The sequence below is a fragment of the Prionailurus viverrinus genome, chromosome E3, assembly GCF_022837055.1.
Source record: "Prionailurus viverrinus isolate Anna chromosome E3, UM_Priviv_1.0, whole genome shotgun sequence".
NCBI classification, from domain to species: domain Eukaryota; kingdom Metazoa; phylum Chordata; class Mammalia; order Carnivora; family Felidae; genus Prionailurus; species Prionailurus viverrinus.
In genome coordinates, this window is record NC_062576.1 from 41,912,492 (window position 1) to 41,924,951 (window position 12,460).

Below are 12,460 nucleotides of genomic sequence, written 5' to 3' on the forward strand. Positions count from 1 at the left end.
GGTAGAGAGAGAGGGAGACACAGAATCTGAAGCAGGCTCCAGACTCTGAGCTGTCAGCACAGAGCCCGACGCGGGGCCCGAAACCACAAACTGCGAGATCATGACCCAATCCGAAGTCAGTCACCTAACCGACTGAGCCACCCAGGAGCCAACTGAGCCACTTTTTGGCTACTACGAATGATGTTGCTATGAACATACAAGCTCTTGTGTGATCTTATGTTTTCATTTCTCTTGGGGATGTACCTCGGAGTAGAAGAGTCAGTTTGGTCATGTGGGAACATTCTTACCAACAGCACGTAGAGATCCCAATTCCACATCCTGGTCCGCACTTGGCATTTCGTCTTTCTGATCATAGCCATCCTCGGGGGTGTGAAGTGGAACCTGTTTTTGGTTTTGATTTGCATTTCCCTCATGAGTAATGATGTTGAGCATCTTTTCATGAATTCACTGGCCATTTTTCTGTATTCTTTGGATAAATGTCCTTTCACATCCTTTGCCCATTTTTCTTAAGTTTATTTAATTTTAGTAATATCTACACCCAGCATGGGTCTCAAACTCAGGACTCTGGAGATCAAGTCACACACTACCTGCTGAGCCAGCCGGGCACCTCTCTGGTTGTCTTTATTTTGAGTTGTAAGTTGTTTGTTTTTTTTTTGTAACATTCTGGATACAATTCCCTTATATGATTTGCAAATATTTTCTCTCATTCTGTGGGTGCTCTTTTTACTTTCTTTGGTGGTGCTCTTTGAGGCATAAACGTTTTTAATTTGCTAACTCCAATTAATTTTTTCTTTAGCCACTTGTGCATTTGGTGTCTTATCTAAGAAACTCTTGCCTAGTCCAAGGACAAGAGGGTTTACTCCCATGTTTTCTGGTAAGAGTTTTATGCTGTTAGCTCTTAACTTAGGTCTATGATCCTTGTGAGAGATTTTTTTACTTTCGGACTTTACTACTTTACAAGTCTTAAGTCTGAACTTTCTGTCCAAAGCAAGTGTTAGAGTGAAGAAAGCAACATTTTAGGGCCCTGGGTGGCTCAATCCGTTGAGCATCCGACTCTAATTATCACTTCAGGTGTGGTCTCCCTGTGGTCAGAGGAGCTACTCTCAGCATAGAGCCTGCTTGGGAATTCTGCCTCCCTCTGCCCTTTTCCCCCTCCCTCTCTCTCTCTAAACAAACAAACAAACAAACAAACAAACAAACAAACATACATTAAAAAAAAAAGAATGCAACATTTTGATACAGCCTGCTTGAACCCCAAAGGCACACCCCAGCCACACCTTCCCTTTCACGCTGGTGGGCGGGCCCCGTCCGCACTCTGGACAAACAGACGGCCTGCAGGGTGCGCCCTGCTTCCCTAGAAGGCCTCGCGCCTGCGCAAAGGTCGCCTGCGCCTGCGCACTCAGCACCCATCTGCGCGCAGGCTCCTTTTGAGCTGTTCCTTGGCCCTGACTCCGAGGCCTTGCGAGCTTCGGGAGACGCGCCGGGTGGTTCGTGGGTGTGGAAGCTCCCGGCGCCCCGCATTTCTGCGACCTCGGGCGCGTCCTGCTCAAGCCCCCTCAGCCCCGTCCTGGGAGCCTCCTCCTCAAGCACCCTTACCTGGTCCCAGCCGGTCCTCCTGGGAGCCCCCACCTCGCCTCTGCCCTGGGCCCTGTGGCCCCTCCCCCACCCCGGCCTCCATCCCGGGCCCGGCCCGTCCTCCTCGGAGCCCGCTCCCCGCCTCCGCCCCGGGCCCTCTGGCCCCTCCCCCACCCCGGCCCCCATCCCGGTCCCAGCCAGTCCTCCTCGGAGCCCCCACCCCGTCTCCGCCCACCGCAGGATGGGCGACAACACCAGCCCCATCAGCGTGATTCTGGTGAGCTCGGGCAGCAGGGGCAATAAACTGCTGTTCAGGTATCCCTTCCAGAGAAGCCAGGAGCACCCGGCGTCCCAGACAAGTAAGTGAGCGCCGGCAGAGGGACTGGCGCTCCCGGGCGTGCGCCCGGCGGCAGGATCGGAGCAGCGCTCGGAGGCGGCTCCCTTCCCTCCCCGCCTCGCACGTTGACACTGAAGTCGTTGATCTTTTTGTTTTCCTGATCATGTATTCAGTGCCTACTCATTAGAGTATTTGAAAAGTACGGAAGAGTAAAAGCAGAGAAAACTCACTCAGTTCAACATGCCAAAGGCATTATTGCTAACGTTCGTCAGTACCTCCAGCCTTTTAAGAATATGTAGAAGTACTGTATGCATGTATTCAGCTTGGAACAAACACGAAATGACAGGTACATCTGACGTTTCCCCAGTTCTGTTCCTTCCCTATCGCAGGGATAACCACCTGCCATTTTGGCGGTTGTCCCTCCTGTACAGATATGTATGCAGAGAAAAACAGTGCCTTGTCTTGGGGACTTTCCCCCCGCATGATACATTGTTCTGCAGTTGGTCTTTTTTCCACTAAACCATCTTCCTTGGAGCACTTTTCCAGTTTAAAAAGAGATCACCCTCACTCATAGAGCTGCACATAAGAACATAATAGACATTTAGGTTACTTGCAATTTTTCACTATCATGAATGTGCAGTTCCTGATTTATATTTTGTTTTAAGTTTACTTTTAAATTTGTTAACATGGTACACAGTTTTAAAGGTACAGAGGGGTATAGATGATGAAAAGAAAGTTCTTTCCCACCATCGATCCCTAGCCACTCATTTCCCCTTATAGGGGCAGCTGCTATTTCCATTTTCCTGTGTATTTTTCCAGAACCTTCTGTGTGAATATAAGCATATACACACATTTTCTTTTCTTTGTTTTATTTATTTATTTTTTGTAGTAATCTTTAAACCCAATGTTGGGCTGGAACTCAGGACGCCGAGATCGAGAGTCCCATGTTCTTCAGAGTGAGCCAGCCAGGTGTACCCACACATTTTATTTTATTTTATTTTATTTTATTTTATTTTATTTTTATCTTATTTTATTTTTTAAAGTTGATATTATTTTATTTTTGAGAGAGAGGGACAGAGGGAGAGTGAGAATCCCAAGCAGGCTCTGCACTGTCAGCGTGGAGCCTGGTGTGGGGCTTGATCTCATGAACCATGAGATCATGACCTGAGCCGAAAGCAAGCGATGGGTGCTTAACTGACTCAGCCACCTGGGTGCTCCTACATGTTGTATTTTCTAAGCAGAAGTGAACACACTGTGCACACTTTTCTGCCATGTTGTTTTCATGTTCACTTTACATCTTGGATTTAGGTTCAGAATGATCAGAATCATGGGATGAACACACTGTGATTTATTCATTTAGGCCTCTGTTGATAGGCTTTTGGCTAATACAAACAGTGTGAGTGTCTTTTCTGTATACATTATCATTTTTCAGAATATAGGGTCAATTCCCCACAGTGGGATGGTTGGATCTAGGGAAAAATGAACATATTGATCTTCAGTAGATCAGATTTTTCTGTCATTGTTAGTGAGATGGGTGAAGTGTCTGATCGTGATTTACATGTGCTTTTGTCTTAATGACAGCATGTTTTCCTCTTTTCACAGCCATTTGGATTTCCTTTTTAGTGAATGACTTACTCATAACCTTTGCCTAATTTCATCTTGGGTTTATTTTTTCCTTATAGATTTGAAGGAGGTCTTTAAATATTTAGGATAAAATAGGCCTTTTTCTGCGACAAAGCCACACATTCGTAGCCAGTTTGCTTCTGTGTGGTTCTTGCTGTATAGAATTTTGATTTTTATGGAGTCAGGTTTTCAGTCTGTTCTTTTGGAGTTTCTGAGTTTTGTTAAATGTAGAAAGGCGTTCTGTTCCTCAAGGTTAATGGAAAGAAACAAGACCTGTCTCGTGTTTTCCTATCTCATATTTACTATATATGTATTTTTTAATGTGTTTCTCTTGGTGTAAGTTGGACGCTCCTGGTAGGAGTTGGTGTCTTCTGCACACTTGCCGAGAGTGAGTTGTGTGTGCACCTCCCGGAGCCTTCTGAAGCAGGTGCTATGATGGGTGAGGAAGGATGTGGGAACCTGGGGCTGCAGAGTGGTTGCTTCAAGAGCCAGCATAATTGTCTCTTCTCTCAGTGACTGGTTCTGCTGCCTTTCTTGCATACTGAATTCCCTGTCTATTTTTGACCTTTCATCTTTCCCAGCGATGTGGGTTCCACACTGCTGCATTACTGTAACTTTACACTGTGTTATACTTTCAGATAGGATTAGTCGCTTATCGTTACTTCTCTTTTTCAGCACTATCCTGGCTGTTCTTGCTTACTGTTCCCGGTGAACATGAGTACCGAATATACTGGGCCCTTCTCCCAGACTGTTGGTGGTGTTGTGGGAATCGTTTCAAATGTATGGGTTAACTGCAAAAAAATGACATCTTTGTGTTGAGTCCCCCTACTCAAGAGCATAGCATGTTTGCTTTCATTCTTCTCTCCCTTGCTAGCATTTCTGATTTCCTCATGGACCACTTGCCCATAATGAACTTAAAAAAATTTTTTTTAGAGGGAGGGAAGGGTAGGTGATGGGCATTGAAGAGGGCTTCTTTTGGGATGAGCACTGGGTGTTGTATGGAAACTAATTTGACAATTTCATATATTAAAAAAAAATTAAAAAATGCAAAAAAAAACCCCTAAAGATCCACTTTCAAATAATAAAAAAAAATTTTTTTTAATGTTTATTTTATTTTAGAGAGAGAGACAGACAGACAAGAGTGTGAGCAGGAGAGGGCCAGAGAGAGAGGGAGACACAGAATCCGAAGCAGGCTTCAGGCTCTGAGCTGTCATCACAGAGCCCAACACGGGGCTCGAACTCACAAACCAGGAAATCATGACCTGAGCCAAAGCCAGTTGCTTAACCCATTGAGCCACCCAGGTGCCCTGCCTATAAGGAACTTCTTAAGTTCATCCCAAGTTCTTTAAACTGTATTACTCTGGTAAGGTATGTGAAGGATATTGGTATGTGGACATTGAAAAATTTTTTCTTTAGCCTGTGCTTTTTCCAACCTAGTTGTCATCGTATACTGAGAGGGTGTGTGTATGTGTGAGATTCTTTTTTTTTTTTTTTTAAACTAAACGTAGTGGTAGCAAAAACATTTCCTATGTTATAATTCCTTGGAAACCGTAACTTTTGGAAAAAAAAATGTTTGTTATGGTAAAAAATATATATGTGGGGCACCTGGATGGCTCAGTTGGTTAAGCATCCGACTCTTGATTTTGGCTCAGGTCATGATCTCAGGGTTTGTGAGATCAAGCCCCACAGTTGGCTCTGCACTGATAGCATGGAGTCTGCTTGGGATTCTCTGTCCCTGCCCTTGCTCACAGTGTCTCTCTTTTTCTCAAAATAAATAAATAGACACACACACACAAAAGGGGTAATATATTAAAATACAAGTGTATATACATATTATAAAAGTTGCCATTTTAACCATTTTTAAGTTTACAGTTTGGTGGCATTAGTTTCATTCACCATGATTAATTCACTGCATTATGCACCTATCACCACTGTGTATTTCCAGAATTTTCCTCACCTCAAACTGAAATATGTAACCATTTAGCAATAATCCAATTTCCTCTGCCCTCAGCCTCTGGTAATCTCTACACTACTTTCTGTCTCTCTTGAGTTTTGCCCACTGTAGGTATTTCATATAAGTGTAGTATTTGTCCTTTTGTGTCTGATTTCTTTTACTTAGCATAATGTTTTCAAGTTCTTCCATGTTTTTTTTTTTTAATTTTTTTTTCTTTTCAACATTTATTTATTTTTGGGACAGAGAGAGACAGAGCATGAACGGGGGAGGGGCAGAGAGAGAGGGAGACACAGAATCGGAAACAGGCTCCAGGCTCTGAGCCATCAGCCCAGAGCCTGACGCGGGGCTCGAACTCACGGGCCGCGAGATCGTGACCTGGCTGAAGTCGGACGCTTAACCGACTGTGCCACCCAGGCGCCCCTTGTTCTTCCATGTTTTAAGATTATCAAAACTCCATTCTTTTTTATGGCCATTGTGTGTATATATGCCACGTTTTTGAAGGCATCACTTTTTTTTTTTACTTGTTTTATTTTTTATTTTCTTAAATTTACATCCAAATTAGTTAGCATTTAGTGCAACAGTGATTTCAGAGTAGATTCCTTAGTGCCCCTTCCCCATTTAGCCCATCCCCCTCCCTCAACCCCTCCAGTAACCCTCAGTTTGTTCTCCACATTTATGAGTCTCTTCTGTTTTGTCCCCCTCCCTGTTTCTATATTATTTTTGTCTCCCTTACCTTATGTTCATCTGTTTTGTCTCTTAAAGTCCTCATAGGAGTGAAGTCATATGATTTTTGTCTTTCTCTGACTGACTAATTTCACTTAACATAATACCCTCCAGTTCCATCCACGTAGTTGCAAATGGCCAGATTTCATTCTTTTTGATTGCCGAGTATTATTCCATTGTATGTATATATACCACATCTTCTTTATCCATTCATCCATCGTTGGACATTTGGGCTCTTTCCATACTTTGGCTGTTGTCGATCGTGCTGCTATAAACATGGGGGTGCATGTGTCCCTTTGAAACAGCACACCTGTATCCCTTGGATAAACGCCTAGCAGTGCCATTGCTGGGTCGTAGGGTAGTTCTGTTTTTAGTTTTTTGAGGAACCTCCATACTGTTTTCCAGAGTGGCTGCACCAGCTTGCATTCCCACCAGCAGTGCAAAAGAGATCCTCTTTCTCCACATCCTCGCCAACATCTGTTGTTGCCTGAGTTGTTAATGTTAGCCATTCTGACAGGTGTGAGGTGGTATCTCATTGTGGTTTTGATTTGTATTTCCCTGATGATGAGCGATGTTGAGCATTTTTTCATGTGTCACTTGGCCATCTGGATGTCTTCTTTGGAGAAGTGCCTGTTCATGTCTTTTGCTCTTTTCTTCACTGGATTATTTGTTTTTTGGCTGTTGAGTTTGATAAGTTCTTTATAGATTTTGGATACTAACCCTTCATCTAATACGTCATTTGCAAATATCTTCTCCCATTCTGTCGGTTGCCTTTTAGTTTTGCTGATTGTTTCCTTCGCTGTGCAGTTTTTTATTTTGATGAGGTCCCAGTAGTTAGAGACCATTACTTTTAATGTATCCACAAACCTGCGTGTGGATGGATCCTCTTTTCTTAGCCACTCTCCCCCTTTTGCCCTCAGATAAGCCTCGTAGCAGATATGCCGTCAACAACACTGGAGACCATGCCGACGACCAGGATGGTGATTCCAGGTAAGGGCTTTACAGTCACTCCGTGATGGGGCTGTCGTGCCCCTTGGCCTGGGCAAAGCCCTACCTCCTGTTGACCCAGAGGTTTTCTCCTGTGACAAAGCTGGTGTCCTTTTATTCCATTTGCGGGGGTTTCAGGTTGTGCAGAACTGGGATTGTGTTGCCAGTCTCGGTCTTGCTGCGTAGTTTGTTCCATGTTCCAGCTGTGGACTGGTTGGTTGCTCAAGGAGATTGGAAAACAGATGAGGCTAGAGGGAACTTTATCTACCATGAGAGGAAGATGGAGAAAATCAGTCCCCAGTGCTGTCCTCAGACTTGACTTCTCAAGCATGTTCCCAGAGGGCACATGTAGGTGCTTGGGGCAGCCCAGCCTGCTCATGGGGTGATGTGGGCTGAGAGCCAGGGCTGATGTGACCCTTGCTCTTTTAGGGCACGGATGAAAGGCAGGTGCTGGTCCTTCCTGTGTGTGCTCCCCTGCTTGTCCTGGAGATGCCGTCAGGGTGGCAAACCTAAGAAATGACCACGTCTGCTTTACATTCATTTTAAGGCTTAGTAAATGGTACTACCAGCTAAAGGAGGGTTATAAATTGCCTGCCCTCAATGCCTCTAAACACAGCTGGGGCCTGCATGCAGTAAAGGACTCAGCCTCAACTGTTCCATGGCAGAATAGCTGAGGTCCCTTCCTCGGCCTTTGCCATGGAGTGAGCTAGCGCTATCTCCCTCAGGCCTCTTGACAAGACACCATATCCGCAGTTCCACAATTGTGGTGTTTACCCTTTTTTGTGAGGGTATATGGGGCCTCTGGCGTGGCCAGTGACTGTCTCTGAGGGGAGCAAGCTTTGGAAGAGAGACCAGCAGGAGAGGGCAGGGGGTGTGGGGGATTATTGGACATCCCATGTTCTGCTTGATGTAGAAGGCTGTGGTCTTCTTGTCCTCTGAGGTCGGCCACTTGGAACAAACTCTGGTTTGTTACAGGTGCGTAGAAAGCACTTTGCTCCTTCTCGTGGTGCATTTTGTCTTCTGCTTGCAGCATAGATTCATTTAGAGCAGGGCTGGCCTGCCCTTCTCCCTCCAAGCTCCATAGGTTTGAGGCTTGGGCTGCTGAAGCAGAAAGTGCCGTTGGAGCAGTCTGTGTGGCTTTCCTAGGAGGCTGGCAGCCCCTGAGCCCTGGAGTTAGCTCTCGGAGGCCTGTAATAAAAGACTAAGAAGATGTTTTTTAGGGAATTATTTTCATATGTAGCATACAGAAGGGGAAAAACCATAGGAAGGGAGTGAGGCATTGTGGGTCTATCAGAATTCTCTGATAAGCTTGTTCAGTAAGAAGAGCTGGTTCCTTATACTCTGTCTGATTAAACTTAAGAATTACTTCATTTGGTGATTTTAGCACATGACAGCACTTCCCACCTGCTGTGTTTTCAGAGATACTGGTTAATACCCAGCTTTTTTTTGTCCCATTGGCCTGCCAAAGCCAATGGGACCCTGACACCTGGGGGAACCCTGCTGTGGCTCACACATCTTCCAAAGCAGTACAATTAAGGTGCATCGTACCTTTTGTCTGTGTTCTCCTTGATTGTCTTCTTGAAGGGGCTTTTCTTCTGAAACCATGAGAATGGTCCTGAGCATTGTTTTGCTAGATTGAAACGATGTTAACAGGCCACTTGTGTGATGTGTGCATGTGGTGGAAGACGTCCACGGCCTCAGAGAAGTGAGAATGTAGACCTTTGGTGCCCTGTGTTAAAGTCATCATTTAAATTGAAATGAAATGAAATTTAGTTCCTCCATTATACTAGCTGCGTTTTAATTCTCCGGGGCCACAGGCAACTCATGGCTACTGTACTGAATGGTTCAGATTTAGAGTATCTCCACCACTGTAGAAACTTCTGTTGGACCGCACTGGCTTAGAGTGTGTGCTGGTTTTATAAGGTGAATCATTAAGATGATGTGTTTCAGGGGCGCCTGGGTGGCTCAGTCAGTTGAGTGTCTGACTTCAGCTCAGGTCATGATCTCACAGTTTGTGAGTTCAAGCCCCGCATTGGGCTCTGTGCTGACAGCTCAGAGCCTGGAGCCTGCTTCAGATTCTGTGTCTCCCTCCCTCTGCCCTTCCCTGCTCATGCTCTCTCTCTGTCTCTCAAAAATGAATAAACGTTAAGAAAAAAAAAAAAAAGATGTGTTTCAGGATATAAAAATTAATTGTCAGGTTAACAAAAACTTATATAGACTTCAGTAGGAAGAGAAGAATAAAATGGATATTGTTCATTATCTTTAAGGTTTGAAATTCAGATTTAGAAACGTTGTAGTGTTTCTGTTGGATGAGAGTTAGGGACCACGGAGGTCATGCTTCATTGCATTATGCAGCCCCGACCTTGGCAGGGCAAAAACCATCAAGAGAGGTCTTGGAGAAAGCCTGGAGTCTGTCACAAAGGCACGATCCCTCCCAACGTGCAGTGTTCTGGGCACCGTCTTAGAAGGGGAAGCTGGTAGCTTGGAGAAGAGTTGACTTTATTTCAGAACACTCAGAAATCATTTTACTTTAAAATGGTTTGTCTGTGTGTGTGTGTGTGTGTGTGTGTGTGTGTGTGTGTGTGTTTGTGTGTGAGAGAGAGACAGAGCGTGAGCAGGGGAGGGGCAGAGAGAGAGGAAGACACAGAATCTGAGGCAGGTTCCAGGCTCTGAGCTGTCAGCACAGAGCCCAACGCGGGGCTCACACTCACAAACCATGAGATCATGACCTGAGCCGAAGTCAGACGCCCAACCGACGGAGCCACCCAGGCGCCCCAGAAATCATTTTACTTTAGACATCATCCAGAAGACCTCGGAACTGTAAAACCTTTTGATTCTCGGTTGGCCTTGAGGGAGTGGTGGGATCGGATGGCACTGCTGCCCTCCTCAGCCTTGGCCACCTTTCTCTAAGCAGTGGGTCCAGCTTTTTGGCATGTTCGCACCCTCAGCTGGATGAGGACCTCAGCCAGGCAAGCTGGGTCCTCTACACCAGGTGCACACGGGGCTCCACCGGGCCCCTCTCGACAGCTTTGCTTCTACTAGTGTGCAGCTGGACATGTGTTAGAGCACTGCTGACGCTTGGAAGCCCCTTGTGCAGGTGGACTGGCGGCTCAGTCGGTTAACCGTCCGACTCTTGATTTCCGCTCAGATCATGGTCTTAGGTTTTATGGGTTCGAGTCCCGCATTGGGCTCTGGTGCTGGCAGTACAGAGCCTGCTTGGGATTCTCCCTCCCTCTCTCTCTCTCTGTCCTCCCTTGCTCTTGCTTTCTCCCCCACCCCCCCGAAATAAATAAATAAATAAGTAAGTAAGTAAGTAAGTAAGTAAAAAAGGTGCCCCTCTTTCCTAGAGCTGAGGTCAGTGTACGGAATGTGGATAAGCAGTGTTGTCCCCAAGCTTGGGCATCCCCCACCCCTTTCCTGACCCAGTCACTGAGTCTACACTGGTGTGTCCACACTGGCACATGCCTGCAGGCAACGTGTTGGGACAAGTGCAGGTTCTGGGTTCCAGGTGTGACTCTCATTTTGCATCCTACGGTATGATCTTGGGCATGTTTCTTAGACCAGGAGCCTCAGTTTTGCCTCTTTGTAAGATGCTGAGGGTGGCAGGGCACCTCTGCCTCCCCCTCCCAGGTCTGGGTATCATGGGAACATCTGTGCCTTGGGGAGAGTACTTGTTGGTGGCTCTGCCTCCCTCAGAGGTGCAGACACAAGTTCATAAGATACGCCACTGAAGGGGGGAGGCGGGGGGAGGGCGGCACCCGGGTGGCTCAGTTTGAGTGTCTGACTCTTGATTTCGGCACAAGTCATGATCTCACAGTTTGTGGGATCGAGCCCCACGTCGGGCTCTGTATTGAGTGTGGAGCCTGCTTGGGATTCTCTCTCCCTCTCTCTCTGCCCCTTCCCTGGTCACGTTCCTTTCTCTCTCAAAGATAAATAAATGAACTTAAAAAAAACAAAACGAAACATGCCAGCGGGGTCTGACCTGTCACCTCCACAGCCCAGGGTGGAAATAGAGCACTGCTGACACTTGGAAGCCCCAGATGCTTCTTCTCTTTTGAAACTAGAGGGATTTCGTTGTGACCTGTTTGATCGTCGAAGATAAAGGTGGTAGGAGTTGCACTAGGGCTTCTAGGGCTTCTGACTTGCTGGGCGATCTTGGAAAGTCTACAAAACATCTTACCCCTTTCTTACTATGTAAACTGATGAGCTGAAGTTTGGGAGCTGTTGAAAAAAGGGGCTCTTGGTTGTGTGTTTCTGTGGTGTGGGTCTTAGGCGTTTCTCAGTGAGAGCCGTGGGGAGCAGCAGGCCCAGCAGGGTGGCACAGCACTGTGGCAGGCTCTTGTCCCTCCAGTGTTGTGTCCACTCTGGGGTCTGGCCTACTCTCTGTTTGCAGGGTACTGGGAAAGCAGCATGTCCCAGAACACAGGCCTCTGCAGACGAACTTGACTCTTTTAAACATACTCTCTGAAAAACTAAAGTTCATAGCACAGAGGCCTCATCCATCATGTACAGATTTGCTGCCGAAGGGCCTGCCGTCCTGTGCTGTGCAGAGGCATGCTGAGTTTGGTTTTGCAGACAGTTATGGCATCTCAAGACGTGGGGCTGCGATGTTCACTGCATTCTACAGTGTTTATAAGGCTTTTCCCTGTGGCGATCTCCCTGGATCTTACTGAGATGGTTTCATCAGAAAGATTAAATGCTCGCGCATGGGTGTCAAGTGAATACGTGTGGTGTTGGGCTCTGACCCGGGTCTTCCAGCCTTGCTCTTGCTTCTGAAGACAGACACTCACTTGTGCCCAGGCTCTGTTTACACGTGGGAGTTTGAGCTTTTGTGAGAAAACTGTGGTAAGTCTTCAACTTGGCGAGTGTCTGTGTCTTTTTTCTTGTCCGGTAAGTTGCTTAGCCTTGCCTTCAGCAGTTAATGCTTATGGTGGTACTTTTGCTAGACTTTAACACTTGTTTTAATAAAACAGCCTTGTAACTATTCGTGATTTTTAAAATCAGTGTGTTTGTTTGGTCTTGATGGTCCTGTTCCCATTCCAGCGAGCCATGTCCTCCAACCGATGAGCGATTGGTTGCAGGGTAAGCCCAAGACTTCTCCGCCACCTTTCTGTCTTGATTCTTGCTGCCTTCTCTTCTTATAATTGTGCTTAACTGATTGCCCTCAGTGTTGAAAAATGACTAACGAGGCACACAGGCTCTGGCTTGGACCTCACTGCCTGATCCCCCATGAGTGCCCCTGCCCTTTCTCCACCTGGAGT

The 12,460-nt window shown here is 46.4% G+C and overlaps 1 protein-coding gene across 4 annotated transcripts in view; it reads left to right on the forward strand.

Moving 5' to 3' along the window:
* The first annotated feature begins 1,421 nt into the window (after positions 1-1,421).
* Positions 1,422-12,460, forward strand: part of NPRL3 (NPR3 like, GATOR1 complex subunit) — a 43,150-nt gene continuing 32,111 nt past the window's right edge. For 2 of the 4 annotated variants that reach the window (XM_047837466.1, XM_047837469.1), the window contains exons 1-3: positions 1,422-1,934; positions 7,133-7,202; positions 12,243-12,281. In XM_047837466.1, coding sequence (XP_047693422.1) covers positions 1,817-1,934; positions 7,133-7,202; positions 12,243-12,281 — 227 coding nt within the window. In that variant the 5' untranslated portion in view covers positions 1,422-1,816. Of the gene's footprint in view, positions 1,935-7,132; positions 7,203-12,242; positions 12,282-12,460 lie in introns of those variants that run through there. The other 2 variants (XM_047837467.1, XM_047837471.1) reach the window with 2 other exon arrangements.